At 38.5% G+C, this 19,866-nt stretch overlaps 1 protein-coding gene across 7 annotated transcripts in view; it reads right to left on the reverse strand.

Annotated features, from left to right (window-relative positions):
* Positions 1 to 19,866, reverse strand: part of CTPS2 (CTP synthase 2) — a 78,471-nt gene that overhangs the window by 57,683 nt on the left and 922 nt on the right. For 3 of the 7 annotated variants that reach the window (XM_065627099.1, XM_065627098.1, XM_065627096.1), the window contains exons 2-11: positions 18,274 to 18,297; positions 17,377 to 17,582; positions 16,024 to 16,194; positions 15,638 to 15,738; positions 13,675 to 13,791; positions 12,206 to 12,289; positions 8,715 to 8,795; positions 4,767 to 4,918; positions 4,381 to 4,513; positions 54 to 142 (exon numbers count right to left, since the gene is read on the reverse strand). In XM_065627099.1, the coding sequence (XP_065483171.1) occupies positions 54 to 142; positions 4,381 to 4,513; positions 4,767 to 4,918; positions 8,715 to 8,795; positions 12,206 to 12,289; positions 13,675 to 13,791; positions 15,638 to 15,738; positions 16,024 to 16,194; positions 17,377 to 17,542 (1,094 nt within the window). In that variant the 5' untranslated portion in view covers positions 17,543 to 17,582; positions 18,274 to 18,297. Of the gene's footprint in view, positions 1 to 53; positions 143 to 4,380; positions 4,514 to 4,766; positions 4,919 to 8,714; positions 8,796 to 12,205; positions 12,290 to 13,674; positions 13,792 to 15,637; positions 15,739 to 16,023; positions 16,195 to 17,376; positions 17,583 to 17,673; positions 17,697 to 18,273; positions 18,298 to 19,740; positions 19,828 to 19,866 lie in introns of those variants that run through there. The other 4 variants (XM_065627093.1, XM_065627094.1, XM_065627092.1 and 1 more) reach the window with 3 other exon arrangements.

Consider the following 19,866-nt stretch of genomic DNA (forward strand, 5'->3'; position numbering starts at 1 on the left):
GAAATAGACACTATGGTCTGCATTTGGGATACAGAATACCCCATGTCACTTACTCTGCTTTGCACAGTTTGTGCCATGCCTGGTGATATTTAACTGAGTTCTCCGCTTCTGCAGAACGTTCAAGCTCTGTTGAATCTATGTACTAATAAAGAAAAATACGCAATAAACCAGTAATTTATTCCACAGAAAGAGCACCAGACACTATATAACCAACTTTTTAATAGCATTAAGACAAATTTCTTAGAGTTTCAAGTGAATTTCCCAACAAACCCGTAACAACTTCACTGAAGACTCAGCATTTTCTGTAGTTGCAGTAATCCACACCCCTTTCTTTGCACAGAGCTCCAAAGCTCTGCCTGCCTCCAGTCCTCATTTTGCAGCTCTCCAGGTAAGCAGACTTGGTAGAATGCCCACATCTATGTAGCCAGGTTTTCTTCCTATGGAAATCAGGGCACCAATAAAGGAGCGGTGCTGACCTTACCCTGACATCCAAATGAGATGTGGCCAGGGTGTTCAATTTCTTAGCTTTTGGGTGCCACAGTTTATCTAATCTTATCACAGACTGGATAACCCTGCATTGATGAGCTTGTGAGAAAGGCATTCCTGGGGACTGATGTGAAATCATCAACTGTAGAGAGGGAGGCAGACTCAGTATCTATGTCCTAGCAGAAATATTGCATTATAATAGAATCTCTACTGCCATTAATAAACAAGGCTCCTGAGGTACCACTAGAGCAAATGAGTGGGGCAGCTGTGTACTGCACTGGGGAAGCAAAAGATCAGAGTTTGATTCTTGGTTTTGTCAGTCTTTTTCTCAGAATAACATAATTAACAGCATCCTCCTATAGAGTCCATTCCCCATAAAAACAAGATCATCTGAAATGACAGAACACATTTGTGTGCAGAGAAATTCAATCAACCAGAAGATTGATGAAAGTTTTCTAGATATGATTGCCTCCTGGCAAACATTTCCTGTTTTTTCCCCACTCTAGAAGGCATCAAAAATAAAACAGAACAATAACTATTTACAAATGTTGTTATTCTATACTAGTAGGATACTACAGGGTAAACTAAAAGGACACTTTATCATGCTGAGAGTTTGGAAAGAGAAACTAATTACAGTTGAAGTTAATTTTGGTTTCCTTGCCAAACATACTGAGCCAGCACATTTATCACTTTGAGCAGCATCAACATTTCATCTTTCAGGTATGTAGACACTAGGTTACGAGCTGGATGCCGCATACAGTGTCAAACAGTTCCTTCAGAACACAGGATTATACAGAGAGCCTTTGGACAGAAACACTAAAAAGGAGGTTAGCACAGGCAGGTAAGTACAGCAGAAGCCCTTGCCTATTAACATCTCAGCACCGCACCAGAGCTCCAGCAATCATCGATTCACAAGCTTGTTAATGCCAAAGCTCCACCAAATTTAAGGCTAGCTGCACACAAAGCTAACCACACACTTGCAGACTTGGCACCTTTCACTTTTTTTGCTAAAAGTAAAGTTATTTTACACTCCATAAAATTTCCCACTATGTAGCCAACAGTATAAAACACTATTTAGAGTAATAGAATCATATAGGTCGGAAAAGGCCTTGGGAGGTCCCTAGCCCAACCTCCTGCTCAAAGCAGGTTAAACTAGAGCAGGATGCTCAGGGCCATTTCCAGTCAGGATCTGAAAATCTCCAGGGATTCATTCGGGCTGTTTCCACTTACTTGTTTTTCACGCACACAGAAACAACTTTTTGGAGTATTTGCTCCATAATCTTCCCAGGGAATGAGGTGAGGCTGAACCTCTTTTTTTGGCTTTTTTGAAGATTAGTGCATCATTTGCCCTTTTGTAGTCATCAAAAACTTCCCCCAATTGCCATAACCCTTCAAAACTGATGGAAAAGTGGCCTCGTGATGACACCAGATGGCTCCCTCAGCACTCTGAGATGCATTTTGTCTGGTCCCATGGACTTGTGTATGTCTAACTGGTTCAAGTACTTCCCAACTATATATCTATGTATATCATGGAAGAAAACTTATTGTGGAGGAAAGCTTATCTATTTCCTACAAGCAGATTTTTTTTCTTCCATTATACCACCTCCCCTTTCCCTTCAAATGAAAGGAGACAGCTTAAGCCTTAAAACATAAGCAATTTCTTCCCTAAGCTGAGTTTCTGGTGGTTTGGTTTTATATTTTCTATTATGCCTACCAACTGGCTTCTTAGTCGCATAAACACAAAGTTTACTTGAATTCTGCTTAGTCCTTATAATTTCAGAGATACTTTTTAGCAGTGAACACTATGCATAAGTTCCTTAGTACGTAGCAAAGTATTTCCTCTTACTAAACATCAAATTATTTTGTTTTCTTGAGTGGTTTCCTAGGTGTTTTACATGATAGGTAGCAACCAGTTCTTTGTCTCTATACTATTCAATATTCAGCATACCTTACCTAGAAGGACACTAAGATACACAGTTTCTGGGTTTGTGGGTTTTTTTTCCTTTTCTCTGAATAGGAAGGGCTTCTTTGTGCTCCCCAGAGAATAAATCAACCCACTTCACTGTGTTCTCAAGCAAACTGAAATTTCCTACCAGGTTTCTGATATGAGAAACTCCTTTAGTACTCAGTGTTCATGGTTTAGGGAACTTATCATCTACTCCCAAAAGATACTGGAAATATCACTGGCTATTTGGTCTGGCTGAGATGAAGTTAATTTTGCCCATAGTGCTGTGCTTTGTGTTGGTAGCTAGCAAGGTGTTGGTAACACAGCAGTGTTTTGGCTCCTGCTGGGCAGTGCTCTCATAGCACCAAACCTGTCTCTTCAACATTTCCCCCTCACATCCAGTAGACTGGGGGTGGGCATCATCTTGGGAGGGAACAGAGCCAGGACAGCTGACCCAAACTGACCAAAGGGATATTCCATACCATATGCCATCTACTTAGCAATAAAAGCTAAAAGGGGGAGGGGGAACAGGGGCATTCGTTATTACGACATTTGTCTTCCGGAGCAAGTGGTACCGATACTGAAGCCCTGCTTCCTGGGAAGTAGCTGGACCTCACCTGCTGATAGGAAGCAGGAAATAAATATTTTGTTTTCCTTTGCTTCCACACACAGCCTTTTGTTTTGCTTTATTAAACTGCCTTTATCTTGATCCATGAGTTCTTTTCCATCTTATTTTTTCCCTGCCCTGTCCTGCTGACAGGGAAGTGATAGAGATGCTTGGGGGGCATCTAGCATCCAGCCAAGGACAAACCACTACAGTCTTCTTTGGCACCAAACCTAAGGCATGAGGAATTCAAGATCAAGATAGCAATTTGGAGAGCTAATGGGCAAAACATGGACCGAGCATTGCTAGAAAGCAAAGAGCAGAATGATTGTGGCAAATTTCTGTTGTTGAAATTGTGATGAAGGGACAAGGAGTGGATTGCATGTAAATTGTCCACTTTCTACTCTAATATCTTCTATTTTTTTATATCAGCAGTTACCCAAGTGCATAAACATACAAATTTGTTTTGATCAGAGACAGGTAGAGACCAAAACCTATTGAGTGCAGTACAGCCTGCAAATGACCACTTTGATCAATTTGTCTTATATCATTTAATCAATCACTCTAAAGCAGCATGTTGTGTTGATATTTCACAAGCATTTATTTCTCTTTTGCTACTCCACGTTGATAAAATGTCCCATGTACCCTTTAAGTGAAAATAATACACACTTCCACACTGCTTCTCTGCCCTAGACTTGCCATTCCTGGCAACAAAACCCAGCAAAGGAAACCGATAGTTCCACCAGTGAGAAAGCTGGTGACAGTTTTTCTCTGTGCAGTTCGACTTTCTATTCTCATTAACATGAGACAAATTAGATCCCTAAATAGTCCTATATTTGAGGAACTACTGCCTTGGAGAAACTAAGTTTATGGCCCAATTTTGATATAATTAGAATCCTGCTGAAAATAAATACGATGGCTCTCAGAATATTAACTGAAATGAAGAGCAACAGCTTCTGGCACTGGATTTTAAAGATAAACTAAACTCTTTCCAATTTACCTGTTTTCTCCTCTCTTTAAGCTAATCTCATTAACATGATAAGCAGTCTCATGAGAACAACTGAAACCTACCTTTGACAGTAAATATAAATTTGCAGGTAAAGTATGCTTTTTCATCAGATCCAGTTTTAGGCAATTGCAGCATTCCTTTCAAAAAAGTTTAGTTCCAAATAAAGTAATTAAATCCATAAACACTTCTTTAAAAACATGAGGTGCTAGGCCAGTCTGTATTTATCTGCACAATTCATTTTCTAATTTCCACATGAATTAAAACTGCCTTACGTGATGGGAACTAGTAAAGTATATTCAAAGTATTCCTGAAAGCAAAATCCAGATACTTCCTCACCATTAAATCCAGTTTGTGATTAATTGCCAGCGCAGAGTGTTCCAGAGCCTTGAAGACAGATGCATAGCAATCACTTAGTTTTGTGTACTTGCCAACGAGAGCTATGGAACACACCTTCAGCAACCTTTCGTATCTGACAAAAACAAGTTTCTCAGTTATTACACCAATTTTCACAAAGAAAATATTTTAACAGCGTTTGCTTTTTCCTTAACTTTACAAAACATCATCTAAAATCTCAAAACTGACAATGTTTTTAAACCCAGACTATTCACAGGTGTTAATCAGCAGTATGTTACCAATCCTAGTCCAGTTTGGTGATTTCACAGCAGCTGAAAACCCAACTTGAATTAAAACACTTCTAGAAAAAGCAGCAGGAGTTAGAATACCTGTCAGCCATTTTCTTCCATTTCATTAGAAGATCACTTGGTTGGTCATCAATAGGTAAATTTAACCTCTGTTTAAAGTACTTAATGATGCCTTGCTCCTCCAACAGGATTGGTACTCGGTAAGTGGAAGAAACATCATGGATAAATATTACCTAACAAGAAAAAAGCATAACATAAAAGGCTTATCTAAATATTTTTCATAGGAAACATACATTCTATTTTTTGTACACAAGAAAAAAGTTACCCAAAAGGTAAAAGCATGTTTCATCACACAAAAATGGCTTGTCAAGCCTATCAACACATCAGTTTTAATGGAAACATCTGGCCCCACAAGCAGTCATGTTTGCTAACATTTTTTCTGTCTCTCTTATACACTTGAAGAATATTAACTGGGAAAGAAAGAACTCAAATGGGACCTAACAAAACAGACCCAATTAGTTTGCAATAAAGTCTCCTAAAAGAATTTTCTTAGTGAATTAGGTTATGTAGTTAAATAATGAGTATAGGCAATTCAAGGACCATTTAGTTAAGGACACATTTATAACCCATGTCCAAGCTGCTGGCAGTTAAGTTCATTGCACTTGGCTTACACAAGATTGCAGAGTTCAGAATCCTGAGCACAAGTGTTCTCTTCCTTGATACACAGGAGAAGTAAAGGATACTCAGTTATCCTTGAGTTATTTCTGTTCATCACATAAGTATGTACACATGCATTCTGCCCCATGTCTCTCTATGTGCTCATTCAACTGTAAAAAGAATAGGGTAACCACAGCCCTCCAAGAGTAGGAATATGGCTTTTCCAACTGTTCTTCCAAACTTGTGAGCCAATGTCATAGGGATATTGACATTAAGAATCACTAGCTGCTCTAGGTTACAGCCGTGCTGACTATGGAGACTGTTATAATCCTAAAACAAGCTGAAGACACTGCTTTTGTTTTGATGGTACGTACATTGAAGCAAGGAGGGGGGACTCACTTGATAAAAACAAATTAAAAAAAAAAAATCTACTTAGAAGAAGTCTGTGGACAAAATAGCATGTGGTCTTTATGGACTAGTTATGACAGTCCTGGAAACCATTTCCAGGCACACAAAAGACAAGAAAATCATCAGGAGTAGTCAGCATGGAATTAAGACCGGGAAGTATACTTGACCAACATGATAAACTACTATGATGAAGTGACTGGCCTGGTAGATGAGAGAAGAGCAGTGGATATTGTCTACCTGGACTTCAGGAAGGCTTTTAACACAGTCTCCTTTAAGATCTTTATAGACAATCTGTTCATGTATGGGCAGGATGAGCAGACAGTGAGGAAAACTGGCAGAATGGCCAGGGCCAGAGGGTGGTCAGCAGCAGCACTAAGTCTAGTTGAAAGCCAGTAACCAGCAGAGTACCACAGGGGTCAGTACTGGGTCCAGTCCTGTTCAACATTTTCATTAATATTCTAGATGATGGGGCAGAGCACACCTTCAGCAAGTTTTCAGATGACACCAACATGGCAGGAGTGACTGATACACCAGAGGGTTGTGCTGCCATCCTGCCAAGAGGCAGGAGAAATGGGCTGACGGGAGCCTCATTAAGTTCAACAAGGGGAAGTGCAAAGTCCTGCACATGGGTAGGAGCAACCCCAGGCACCAGTAGATGCTGGGGACCACCCAGCGGGAAACCAGCTTGGCAGAAAAGGACCTGTGCATCCTGGTGGACACCAATTGAACATGAGCCAACCAACGGTATCCTGGACTGCATTAGGAGGATGTTGCCAGCAGGCTGAGAGATGTGATCCTTCCCCTCTATCCAGCACTGGTGAGGCCACACCTGAAGCCCGCGGTCCAGTTCTGTGCTCCCCACTACAAGAGAGACATAGACATACTGGGAAGAGTCCATGGACTACAGAGGTCCACGAAGGTGTTTAACCAACTGGAACATTTTTCCTATGAGGAACGGCTGAGAGAGCAGGGACTGTTCAGCCTGGAAAAGAAAAGATTTGGGGGTGGAGGTAGAAAAATCTCATCAATGTATAGAAATACCTGAGAGAAACATGCAAAGGTGGTGGCAGGCCCTCTTCAGCGGTGCCCAGTAACAGAACAAGATCAATGAGCACAAACTGAAACACAGGAGGTTCCCTCTAAGCACCAGGAAACACTTTTTCACTGTGAGGGTGACCAGGCACTGACACAGGCTGCCCAAGGAGGTTGTAGAGTCACCATCCTTGGAGAAATGGGCTAAATTTGCCTAAAAGCTGCCTAAATAATGGTCCATGGCAACTGGCTCTAAGTGGTCCTGCTTCAGCAGGGGAGTTGGCCCAGATAACCTCCCTTCCAACCTCAACTATTCTGTGATTCTACAACAGAAAATAAATGGGAAATGTGGACTGAAAAGATTGATCCCCTTGAGATGATTGTAAAACATTGTTTCAGACACAAAAACTGTAGCTTCTTCTCTACTGGCATTGCACATAGCTCCAGGAATAAGACTGATGATGCATCTAATCCTTCATTCGCAAGAAATCTAGGATCAGTCTAGGGAATATATAGACAAGTGGCCAGTGTCTTCCAAAATTCAGAAGTGGTTAATTAATTTTAAGACACACAGAAGACTTCAGAATGGCTTTGCAGAATTCTGGTGAATATAGTCATGAAAAGGAAGAAAAAGAAAAAAAAAAAAAAAAGGCTGCAAGACAGTATGGCACCCAGCAGCATCCCAGTTCGGTCCACTGGGTCTAACTGGCAGGGACACTCATATTTATTACACGATACGGTGCTGTGGACAGACATTTGAGCTAGCCAGAACAGCACAGAAAGAGTGCAGCACTCTGCCCAGGATCATATACTCAATTTCTCATGAAAGCTGTGACTGAGCTTCTATCCTAAAAGGCTGAACTTCGGAAAAAAAAAACAGTGCCATGAATACAGTTCCCTCCCTACCAGGATGCTCTTAGGGAGGTTCAGTTCCACACAGGACTCTTGGTTCAGTTAGACTGACATAATAACTGCAGATGGGGTCTGAGTATGTAAATGCTTATGTGCCAGAAAAGCGCACGCACCACTTTCATTTGAATTGAACTTCCATTTGTCTTTCTCTGGCTGGAGAGGAACCACAACGGCATTTCTGAAGGGTTTTCCACAAGCTCACTCAAGAATGTTGTCTTCCACAAATAGTAAGATGGAAACAAGGCGGGGAAGTAATGGCCACACTGCCCTCTATGTCCTCATCTGGAATCTTACTATAAAAAGATTTTTCTTACACACCTGCAGAAAGGTCAGTCAACACTGACACATATTTGAAACACAACTTAACTGTTGGTATTTATTCTCCCTTTAACACCATCCGTTACATTGAAGAGTAAAATGCTCTCACTTGCAAAAATATTAAAGAGCATTTAATTTATCAAAATTAGTATTTGAATAGCAATTAATCACAGAAACTATTAAGGCCAAAATCACACGTGAATTATAAAGGATCTGTAACTACACAATAGATGTTCTAAGCATTTAAATGGCATGAATAGTCCATTACATATTATCACAGTAAGAGTGTTCACATGGCTTTGATGATCTATTGGCATAAGCAAAACCCCTGGCTTTAACCACACTTTGTTCACCCATCATTATAAGCACCTGAGATGATTTATGGACAATAACCAACCATAAATTTAAACTGCACACTTTTCAAAACTATCTATAGCAATTAACTATGCACTCCAAATCTATTCCTTTTATTAACTTTTTGCATAACGTGCACTTAAATTGTTAATGGCTGTTTGACATAAAATTTGACATATAAACTCCCAATAATTTTCAAGTGTTATAGTGTACATGACAGCAACATAAAAAATGTAAAAACAATTACATATTAATGAAACAGTCTCAAGATGAAAACAGAAATGAACAGAAATATTTGGAAGCTTTCACACATTTAAATAATAACAAATAAAATATTAAAGTACTGACCTGCTCAGGCTCCACATGGCAAAACATAGAAATCTTTTCCTTTACTGCCATTTCTATAGGTTTTGCACTTCTGCAGACAATCTGTCATAACAGAAGGAAAAATCTTAAATATTTACTGGATAAACCAATAGAAGATCCTCAATACTGTTCATGAAGAAATCACTCTCCTTTGGAAGTACAGCACAAACAAGTGTGCTTTTTTTTCTGCTCCCCTCTTTTGGAGTTGTACAATATATTATAGTTCACAAATACCTGCTAGCATGGCAGAAGTAAATTAGTCACCTGCCTATACTGAGCCCCTTTTATTCATCTTTCTTTGGCATTCTCTGTAATACTGCTTCCTTATGTTCTCCTTTCTTATAGCTACTATCGTAATAATCTTTACCTAATGTCTAGGAGTTCTATAAATGTGAATAATATAATGAATCAAAATAAATAATATGATCTTACCAGCTAAATTTGAGCAAAAATACTCAGCTTATATGCATGTTTTCTACTATTTCAGTACTTCAGCACCTTTTAATAATTCTTGATTCGCACACCATGATAAAAAGGAGGCTGAAGATGAAGAAACTGTTTCATAATTTTATGAGTTTTTTCCTGGTGCAATTATTCTATTATTTTGCTGATATGTGTACGACTCAGGAAGTTTAGAAAACATTGATAATTTTTATCAACAATGAAAATAAGCATGTGCTTTGGTGTTTGTTGTAAGCGTTTTTTTTGCATTATGTAACTTCAGACTACTAGCTCAAAATGCAGAGCTGCTTTACCAATGTGTCTATTGATTATTAAGTCTGCTACCTTAATTGATTCTGAATCCTGAAAGCATAACAGAAAGTAGGATGATCTTGTTAAATGATTAATTCATTATTTTCCCCATCTTTCTAGAAAATGTAACTACTTAATGCTTTAAGCCCTTTTTTGTTCAGAAACTCACAGCTGGCCTTTGCTTACCTTGCTAGAATGCAGCTTAGCTACAGTGATTTTGATGAAGACTAATTAACTTCCCCTACCCTCGCAAGAAATTCTAGAAACAGGAAAATAATGCCAAGTATAAGGGGGAAATTAGTGTACATTCTAAACCAAAAAAGAATTACAAAACAGTTTGTACATTCTATTCAATTAAGCAAAACTTATACTTAAAAACTAAGTACTGTTTGAAGGCATAATTCACAAACCTTGACAGTATGAGCACATGACTAAATCCACTTTGAAACCTATCATCGATCTTGCTGAGACGAATTTAAAGTTGATGGAGTCACAGAAAAATGTCAGAATCAGCATGAAAATACGAAACTACAATAACAGTGGGAGAGGTGCATCTCAAAGAAACATAATACAAAGATGAGGAACGACTTAGTTGAATAGGGCAGTACTGACAAGTGTATAAGCAGTTTTCAAAATGCTGTAAGAGAGTCCATTACATCTGCAGATATAGCATATTCATGAAGTGTTTAGAACACCCCATGGAGAACAGAAAGCCTCCTGTACATACACAGCAGAGGCTGGCCCAGCACACCACCTTGGGGAAGTCTGTGAGCAGACAGTGAGGCAGCAGGTATCAACAAGTCCAGCCAAGCTTAGCTCAGGCAGTCTGGCAGCTCAGCTTATGAAGGAAGCCATCCTGATGGCTGTTCTAGGAGCTTCCCCATGCGCCCTTGGCCTTGGGCCCCTGCCAAGGAGAGCAACCAAACCATTTACAGATTTTCTTGAAGCAGTGCGCAAGCAACTTTACAACAGCACCAAGAGGCTTTGCTCAGAGTGTAATCTCTCTATGCTTTAGTGGTCAACAGCAGTGGCTAAAAAAAAAATAATAATAATATAAAAAAATAAATAAAAATAAAAATAAAAAGTACTGCACTTCTGGCAGTCCCAGAGCTGCCCCAGGCAAGAACTCAAGATGTAAGAAAGTGACTAGATTAGTCTGTTTTCCTTTTATTCCACACACACTTACCAGGCTTTTAAAAATTAATTTGGAGGAAAAAAAAAAAAGAGTCGGACACCAGCAATTATCTTACAGGCCTTCAAAAATCATGCAACTTTCCATATGCAATTAGTACCTCAAGAGGGATTTTGACATTTAGGCCCTGAAGCTTGGAATATACAACAGCATTGCATTAATGAAAGTCTTTCCCTCCACAAGCTGATTACAGTTTCCAGGTCACAAGAATGTGAAGCTACCTAACCCATCCTTCACATATCCTATTTATAAAGCCATTGGTTTTGTAGTTATAAACATACTTTTTATAAATGTAAAATGCAAGAGTTTAAAAAAAAAAAAAAAATCAAGACAGAAGCACAACACCAGATTTAGTTGTGTGAGTATCCTTTTAAGAATAATCTTTTCCTTTTTGAGGATACAAATATTACACAGAAGCAGTGACTATTCTCACTACTCTTTCATTTCTGAGAGGGGCTAGGAAGCTTTTTCTCCCAGTGGACTTTATGGGAGTGGAAACTGCTCAACAACTTCCAAAACCAGCTATGGAAAATACTCTTTGACTTAACAAGCAGCTTCACGCAAAAGAGCAAAATTGTCCTTTTCTGTTCCTGAAGCAGACCTAGAAACAGAGCGTGTCTTCAGCTCAGGAAAATATGAAGCACAAATCTGAACTGAGGTCGTACTGGCATTTGAAGTTGTGCTGCCCTGGCTTCACTGTTATCTACACATGACTAAGCAGGTTAACATCTCCAATGGCAGACAGGTATCACAACAGGGAGCTGCAATAGTCTACTTATGTCTCCTCCCTGGTCCCAAGGAGAAGTGCCAGGGAGACAAACACTGCATCCATGTAATATGCACATACTCATTAGTGGAGCACCGGGGGGAGAGAATGGAAGGAGTCGAGCATTTGTCATCATTTACCAACTGGCATGAGGTGAAACTTGCTGGCTTTAGGGTCAATATACTATGCAGTGCAAGTCCAACACAAGAAAGAAATTGAGGAACCTTACTTTGAAGATTCATCCACACACTTTATATTTCCCAACAGGAATATTTTTAAAGGCTGTACTTCAAAGGGAGGATTGCTGCTTCTTAATAATGCTTAAAAAGAAATTTGTGAGAGAATGTTAGAAGTCAGAAGCATTCTTCCCACAAAGTGAACAGACATTTGAGATTATGTTTAGCAGTGCAGAATGATTTTTCTGCTAAGATCCCTTTAGAGGAAGAACACAGCTACAGTCCCAAGATAATTCAGCAAACTCCTTGCAATAACTAAACTTAAGATTAAATTTCAGTAATTTGATTTCCTGTGGCTTTAGTGAAGTAGTGCAGCGTACATGTTGCATATCTTAGAGGTGGACTTGGCAGTGTTAGGTTAACAATTGGATTTGATGATCTTAAAGGTCTTTTCCAACCAAAATGATTCTATGATGTTCAAAAATTCTTGTCTCCCATGGGACACTAAGGCTTATACTTCAAACACAGGTTATGCAAGGACACTGCCAGATGATCTATAAATAAAAAACTGTATTTATTGACTCACCAAGTCTGGAGACAAGCCTAGACCCCTCAGTGCTCGAACACTGTTCTGTGTTGGTTTTGTCTTCTGTTCACCAGTGGCATTAGGCTGGAAAGACATATTTTGAAAGCTCAGATAGCAACTAAAATCCACTAATGAAACAGCTACAGGTTAAAAGAGAAAAGTCATTGCAGGTAATAATACTTGCAGGAAGTAAGCATATGCAGTCACAATATGCCAGAAACAGAAATGTCACCACAGTATTACTGATATAAGAAATTCTGTGAAGAAACCACATGGCCCTAGCTCAGGTTAGGTTTATTCTGAGGTTTTGTTGGTTGGTTGTTTTTTTAATTTTCTTTTCTTACTGAGGAAAAGTTTCAATATAATTGATTCAGGTAGGAGAAGAATAATATTCCAAAAGTTGGATTCTCCTAATAAATGGAGAGTGTCCAACATAGCACAAAGCCTTCAGTGACGTTCTTGGAAATAATCAGCTGTAATAAACAATTCTGTTCTCATCTATAGAGAATCAATCTCACCGATTGCTGATCAATCCTCTAATCCATAGCTGCAGTGCTTTAAAATTCTCTATCTATACAAGGTGCACAAGGTGCAATCATACCATCATTACCAACCTTTGCTTCCCAAAATCCTCCCCAATGAATAATTACTACTTAAAATAATAACAAAACCTATTTGTAGAGTAAAATATAGAGTCTGAATGGAAAAATACATTTAGCCCTGTACAAAAAGTTGTTATTGACTGGAGGGCCATTGTATCTCAAGCAGTCAGTGATCCACACCAGAGTTCACCTGAGGAGGCCCAGGCCTGTGCTGCACAACCCCTTGGCAGCAGGACAAGCTCGGCCACAGGCGGCTCCCACTCAGCATCCGCCATTACACCCCCTGTGTGGCCCTGCCGGTCATCTAAACATACAGCAAGAAGTTCTTACAGAAACATCCTTTCTGTTTGATAGTAAAAATGATACAGTTGCTTCCTTGTAAGGAAATTATCTATTAGTTCAAGTGATCAGAAGGGGGGACTCTTCTATGGATGCGGTCTGCCCAGAATGCTGGATGGCAGGGCTGTTCAACGCTACACCACGTGGACTTCCCACCACCTAAAGGGACGTAAGATGATTTATACTGTTCTTCTAGTGCTAGCTCTAATAGAACTCTAGGGATACCTTAGAGAGTCTGAGTGCCTTTCTTACTGGTTTCATAATGTAGCAGCACCTTCCAGAGCAAAACACAAGTATATTTAGCCTTCTTGCTAAATTGGTGTTGATTTTTTTTTTTGGCAACTTACAATATTAAAACAGATTCTCACATCAGTAAAGTAATTATCAAAGCCTTTATTTACCCCAGTGTGGCTGGGTTTCATATCTCTACCTCTAAAACACTCCAGCATGAAAGGGTTAATTAGGGAAGTAAACAAATATAGAGCCAAATACAGAGTAAAATCAATTTTATTAATTTTAATAACTTACCTGTGGTACTAGACTAACATGGATATTACAGAAATTCTCTCTTCTTGCTTTGAACTGAAACTGTCTAAATGCTTCAACAAATGGCATTCCTTCAATGTCTCCAATGGTTCCACCCAGCTGAAAAAGAAAGTTTGGATCTGTCAGAGTGGCAGAAAGCAAAAACAAAAGAAAAAAAGTCTACCTCCTACATATTCAACAATTTTTTCTGAAATTAGAGTCTTAAAAAAATTGACAATGTAAATTTGCAGGCGTACTCTGCAAAGAATCCTTACCTGTTCTGCACATTTTCCTGTGGAGAACATATGATAATTTTTCAGTTTTGTTATACTCAGTTTACACCACAGACATAAGCTTCTCATGGGAAGATGAGTGGCACTACTGAATAATACACACTTTCATACGATTTTCACTGTCTTCAAAGTCGTCAGCAAGTAATCAATAGTTAAGCTGATGTGAAGGTTTTTGTACAGAAAAACTCTCTCTGTCTGATCAATGAACAGTTGCAATCAACAAGATACAGACATTTAGCAATACTATTATAGCTTTCCAATGTCAATAAATGCCATATGGACAATATGAAACAGCAATTCACATTATAAAATTTTAAATATTTATTACCAAACCAAAAGCCAGGAATAAGTCCACGACAAAACTTATTCATAAAGACAGAAATTAGTTATCTTTCAAAGACACAAAGAGCTGTAGTAGACTAAGCGCTGAATCAGGCAGTGTTTAGCACTCAAGTCTTGTGAACTAGTGGTATTTCAGAATGATCTTTCTATGCCACCAAGTGGCTTCTGACAGAATTGCATATTTTTGTTCACCCAGTACCAAAATACTTCTGAAAACTACATTTGTATGGGGCAACCATTTCCAGCCTAACTCCTACATAACATTACAATTACCCTTAAAAATATTTTTCTTTATCAGGCTGGAACTATAACAAAACACAAAAATAAAACAAACACACACAAAAAACCATACCCTCACATGGAGGAAAGAGAAAATTAAGCTTGAAGTTAAAAGACTGACAAGATCATCACTTATTAATGTTCTTGTGCAGCATCTGTATTTACTGTTTTTACATTTGTTTTAAATGAAATGCTTCACTCTCACCATGCACATGATAAAAAAGATCTCTAGCTATACAAATAAGTATATTTTAATGAAGGCAGATTTTTCTGCATAAGAAATACTGAGCAATTCTGTGGCCTGGGTCACAAAGTTTTCACACTATTGATTATGGTGGTCACTTCTGGTATTAAATCTATGACATATTCTTCTGCCAAATTCTCAGGTATAACCTTTTCCTGTATTTTCCACTGTAATAGTAATACAGGCAATTACTGACTGCCTTTCTTCCAGCTGCCTCAATACTAAGGATGGGTGAAACTCATCATTTCCATTTCACAGACATCAGCAGGTTAAGTGATTAACAAAGTTACCTCCAGAGATTTTTAAAATAACACTAGAAAATGGGAAACTAACTTATACAGTGTTTAAATACATTCCCGTAAACAGTACCACAAGCAACAAGATGGACATTTGAAGCCATATGGAAAGCTAGAATGTTATAGGTTCCCCTACTGACCATAGAAGATACCAGATATTACACAAGTTTTCTCAATAAACTTAACAATATATCACTTCAGTCAAATGCCTGTATCTTGAAATAGGTACCTTACATTAAAATATTGGCTGCTTTAATTTTATAAATTAATAAACTCTTAAACAGCTTGGTTTCAGCAGTGTTCTAGAAGGGATTTAGTAAAGTAAACAGAAGCTGTAGGGATAAGACCATTCCTATCATTTTCAGAACAAATCAAAGAATATAAAATGTGTCATTGCATTGCTGCTCTCCATAAAACTTCAGCCTGACCTTTTTACAGTAAGTGGCAAAGAGAAAGCAAGCTAGTTCTTTGTGTTCACTGTGGATATGTATCCTAAAAGGTTCCATACTTGCCTCGATTACACAAATTTGTGGCTCTTTTCTGTCATCATCCACTGGAACTTTTGCCTGATTCATTACCCATTCCTGAACTGCATCAGTGATGTGCGGAACAACTACAAGATAAAGTAAAAGAAGCAAGGCAGGCATATCTTACTTCAGGCCCATATACCAGGTTTTGCATGTAAAAGGGGGAAAATTAACACAAAGTCAAAAGGAAACTATTAGCTCTTTTTTCTGTTCCTCCTTCCTTGAACCCAAAAGCCCAAGACTACAGGAATATACCCACATGTCTTGACAAGGAGAAAGGAATAAGAAGATGCAATAAGAAGCAGCTTCTTCTTGATCATTCTTTTGTGAAGACTGAACAGACTAGTATCTCACAGAATTAAAAATATCACCTTGAACAGTTTTTCCCAGGTAATCACCATGTCTTTCTTTATTAATGACATGCTGATATATCTTCCCAGTGGTGATGTTGTTATCTTTGTAGAGATTGATGTCCAAAAATCTCTCATAATTTCCCAAATCTAAGTCAACTTCTCCACCATCATTCAATACAAAAACTTCACCTAAAAAAAAAAAAAAAAAAGGAAAATCTTTCAAAATAGCATAGGAAAGTTTAGAAGGAAAACCTTAATAGACAGGAAAGCAATCAAATAATCAGAAATTAAGCACAGAGGAAGAATACCACGAACATCTTAAAATTGAATTACATTGGAATTACATGCCATAGTGTCCCCTCTGCCTTGTACCTGATCCAGGGGAAGAATGCATCCTCACAATCTCAAGTGATTGCAGGAGTCTTACTGCCAAAGATAAAGGCAGAACTTCCCCAGTCAACTGCCTAAGTAGCACCAGATGCACTTCTGAATGTGCAGGACTACTGGATTAGTCAAATTTGGCTTTTTCAGAGAGGTCTGGTGTGCTGTGTTCTTCTTCCACTTAAAAAGTGGTCTTTTTTCAGTTCAGGAGATTAAGACATTTATTTCCCATTCCAAAAATTTCAGTCTAGACTAAAACAAACAGACAAAATCCAAAAAATAAAAATAATTAGAAATGTCTATTGGCTGAATGTACTCTGGAACTTTGAAAACCACTGTTTTCAGTAACAGCTGAAGCAACATTCAAAATTATAAATGCATGTCAGACTGTCTTGTAGCTCATCAGCGATGTAGTCAATACAACCAACATAGCTTAAAAACCTAACCAACCAAAGTAAGTATCTACTTTAAAATTATATCACTAGTTGGCTCTCTAAGCTTCACTGATGGTTTTGACTAGATCCTCGTTGACTAAAATGGGAACTTTAACACACTAGAGGCACTGACAACTGGCACCCAGGTAACAGCATTCACGAGTAACCCTTGAAGACTTAAGTTTCAATATAGTTTTATAGTACTATTCCTTTTTTCTTTTTTTTTTTTCTTTTTAATCAAGTTGAACTAAAGATCGTATTGACTGAGCAAGGTCTACAGCCAGGATTTTCCCAAAGTGGTACTTCATAGGAATGAAGCATCTGCTGACAAAAGTATCTTCACCAAACAGGTTTCTCTCTTTACTTACAGCAGACAATGCCCTTGAGAACACTAAGGAACAAATTTGCATTGCCAAATAGATTATAAAATGACTAATAACTACCATACTATTGTTTTATTGTTAAAAAAAAACCACACCACATGAACAAAAAAAACCCACCACATTACTGTGAATACAAATACTTATGCAAAAGTGAACAGCAATGCCCTTCATACCATGTTCATATGGTGAAAAGGTTCCAGCATCTATGTTTATGTAAGGATCAATTTTGATTGCAGTGACACGTAGACCACATGATTTCAGTATGGTGCCAATGCTGCTTGCAATGATCCCTTTGCCAATGCCTGAGATGACACCACCAGTTACCAGGATGTACTTCATCGGAAAATCAGCACAAACACACTGATCTTGAGCTGGAAATCTAAAATGACAAAGATGTACATCTGAGGAATGCAAATTTATGCCACGAAAGAACGCAGCCTCAGTATGCAAAGAATGAAAGCTGAAATTACCTTCAGAAACGGACAACAAAATCACCATTTTGGAATCTGGGAGTACAGTTCATCTCTCCCATGTTATGCACTGATAAGTAAGCTGAGTGCCTAACTCTGCTCCACAGTCAGTTGCAAAACAGATACCATTTTGACACACTGCCCTGTGGAGAGGCCAAAGAGGCACAGTTCATCCGACCTATTACTCTGCTGTGATGGAAAAAGCCAGCTAACTTTCAGAACCACAAGTCAGGCAAGATGAATCTCACCATGGATTCTTTCTAAATTGAAGAAGTTAACCATTTCATATGTGTTTTGACGAGTTAGCTCAAATATTGTTTATTGCTACATCAGCCACAACACTTACATTCTCCAGCTAGTAGCTTTACCTTCAAAAAGTGACTGTAGCTTCAAATATTTATTAAAATCAGAATGTTATACCATGCACTCCATTTTTTAGCAACTTTGTTCCTCCAACTCAGTCTATCAAGTATTTCACAGTCTTACAATAGCCTACAGATCAATAGGAGACCAGGAAAGAAAAACTGAACCAAGATGTCAGTATTCATACTACAGTACATTACTGATCAAGAGCCTGGAGTCCTTTCTTCACATGCTTACCTATTCTCCCCCTCCAGGTAATTACTGTGAGAGAAAAAAAAAAAAAAATCAGAAAAGGAACCACCAAACATCTCCAGACTATGATGCAGAGTAAGAGTTGATGCTATTCTATAAAGCAACATTGTATCTGTTTAAAGTTTCAGATTTAGAGAAACATCTGATGTTCTGACACACTTTAGCATGGTGAATTGAGAAGGGCAACCCTGGATAGTGCAGCTCTGAGAACTATGGCAGGTGGCCTTCAACATGGCCAACTTCTCAGGGTCTCTGCTTCCTTGTCTAGAACACAAAATAAATGGTTCTTCACAAGAAGGAACTGCAACTATGAGTACTCACAAACACTATATCCTGAAGACATAAACATGAAAATTAATGCATATTATGGCGCTGAAGCCGTTATCAGATACAGAATCATATTTCACAGTGCTCTACAATACTACTACCATAAGCAACAGAAACTTCCTCTCTTGAAAATGTCATTGTTTATAGGAAGGCTAGATAATTAAAACTGAATAGATGCTAATGTATCAAAGCCACTGTGCATGAGTATGAATGGTAAGGGATCCAGAACTACTAAAACAGACGATAAGGAGATGCTCTCACCTCCTACATTTTCTGACAATTACTACCCTAATTAAAAATTCTTCATCATCCTTCTTGTTGCTATAACCTGCTGTTCTCACCGACTGCTGTTGATGCTGCCCCTGCAATTCTCCCACTTCACCTGACTTTCACACAAACCTAGATTTTGCCACCATTTCTCCACCCCATCTGAAACAGGATGATGTTGTGTGTGTCTCACCCATAACTGCATTCACATTACATTCAGGCAGCTGTGGAGGCTAATCACTGCAATGATTTTTGAACAACGACAGAGTGGCTCACCACATAGCAAAAATTCTAGGGTCAAGAAAATCTTTCCTTACTTAGGTACCTAATTCATTCAAAATGACATGCAACATCACATGATCTAACAGCACTCAGAACAAATCAAAGCAGTATGGTTCTTCAACTGCTGATAGTAAACAGTAGCCAGTGGACTAACATTGTAGCTATTCCTCTTTCCATACTGAAGTAATATAAATAAGGCCTGGATCTTCAGGAAGCAGAGCTCAAGAATGTAACAACGCTTGTTATCAATGCTCTTATGATCGATAACAGGAATTAATAAACTATTTTTTCCTTGTCAATATAAACAAAAGGAAGACCACAACCATCAAAAGTATATCACGAGAAAAGGACCATAAGGAATTAACTTTCCCCTGCTACTTCCTTTTAACATGTAACTTTTTTAATAGCATAAATTTTAAGATTTGCAGCCTACCTCCACTATTTCAGACTCTCCCTCCATAAATCAGCTAATGGAGTTGTAAACATCAACATTTCAGAATCATCTAAGCCATTTTCAAAGCTACTTCCAGGAAAAATAAGTGGGGACAGGGAGAAATTAACTCAATAGGTATAAACCTTGAATATGTGCCACTTCAAAACTCTTAAACTCTGTCACCTTGCTTACAGGAACCGAAATGAAAAGTTTGCTGTGATTTTAGCAAGAGCAGCAACTTCCCAGCAGCTTAAGGAAACAGAAAGTTT

Source organism: Caloenas nicobarica, chromosome 1, assembly GCF_036013445.1.
Source record: "Caloenas nicobarica isolate bCalNic1 chromosome 1, bCalNic1.hap1, whole genome shotgun sequence".
Classification (NCBI taxonomy): Eukaryota; Metazoa; Chordata; class Aves; order Columbiformes; family Columbidae; genus Caloenas; species Caloenas nicobarica.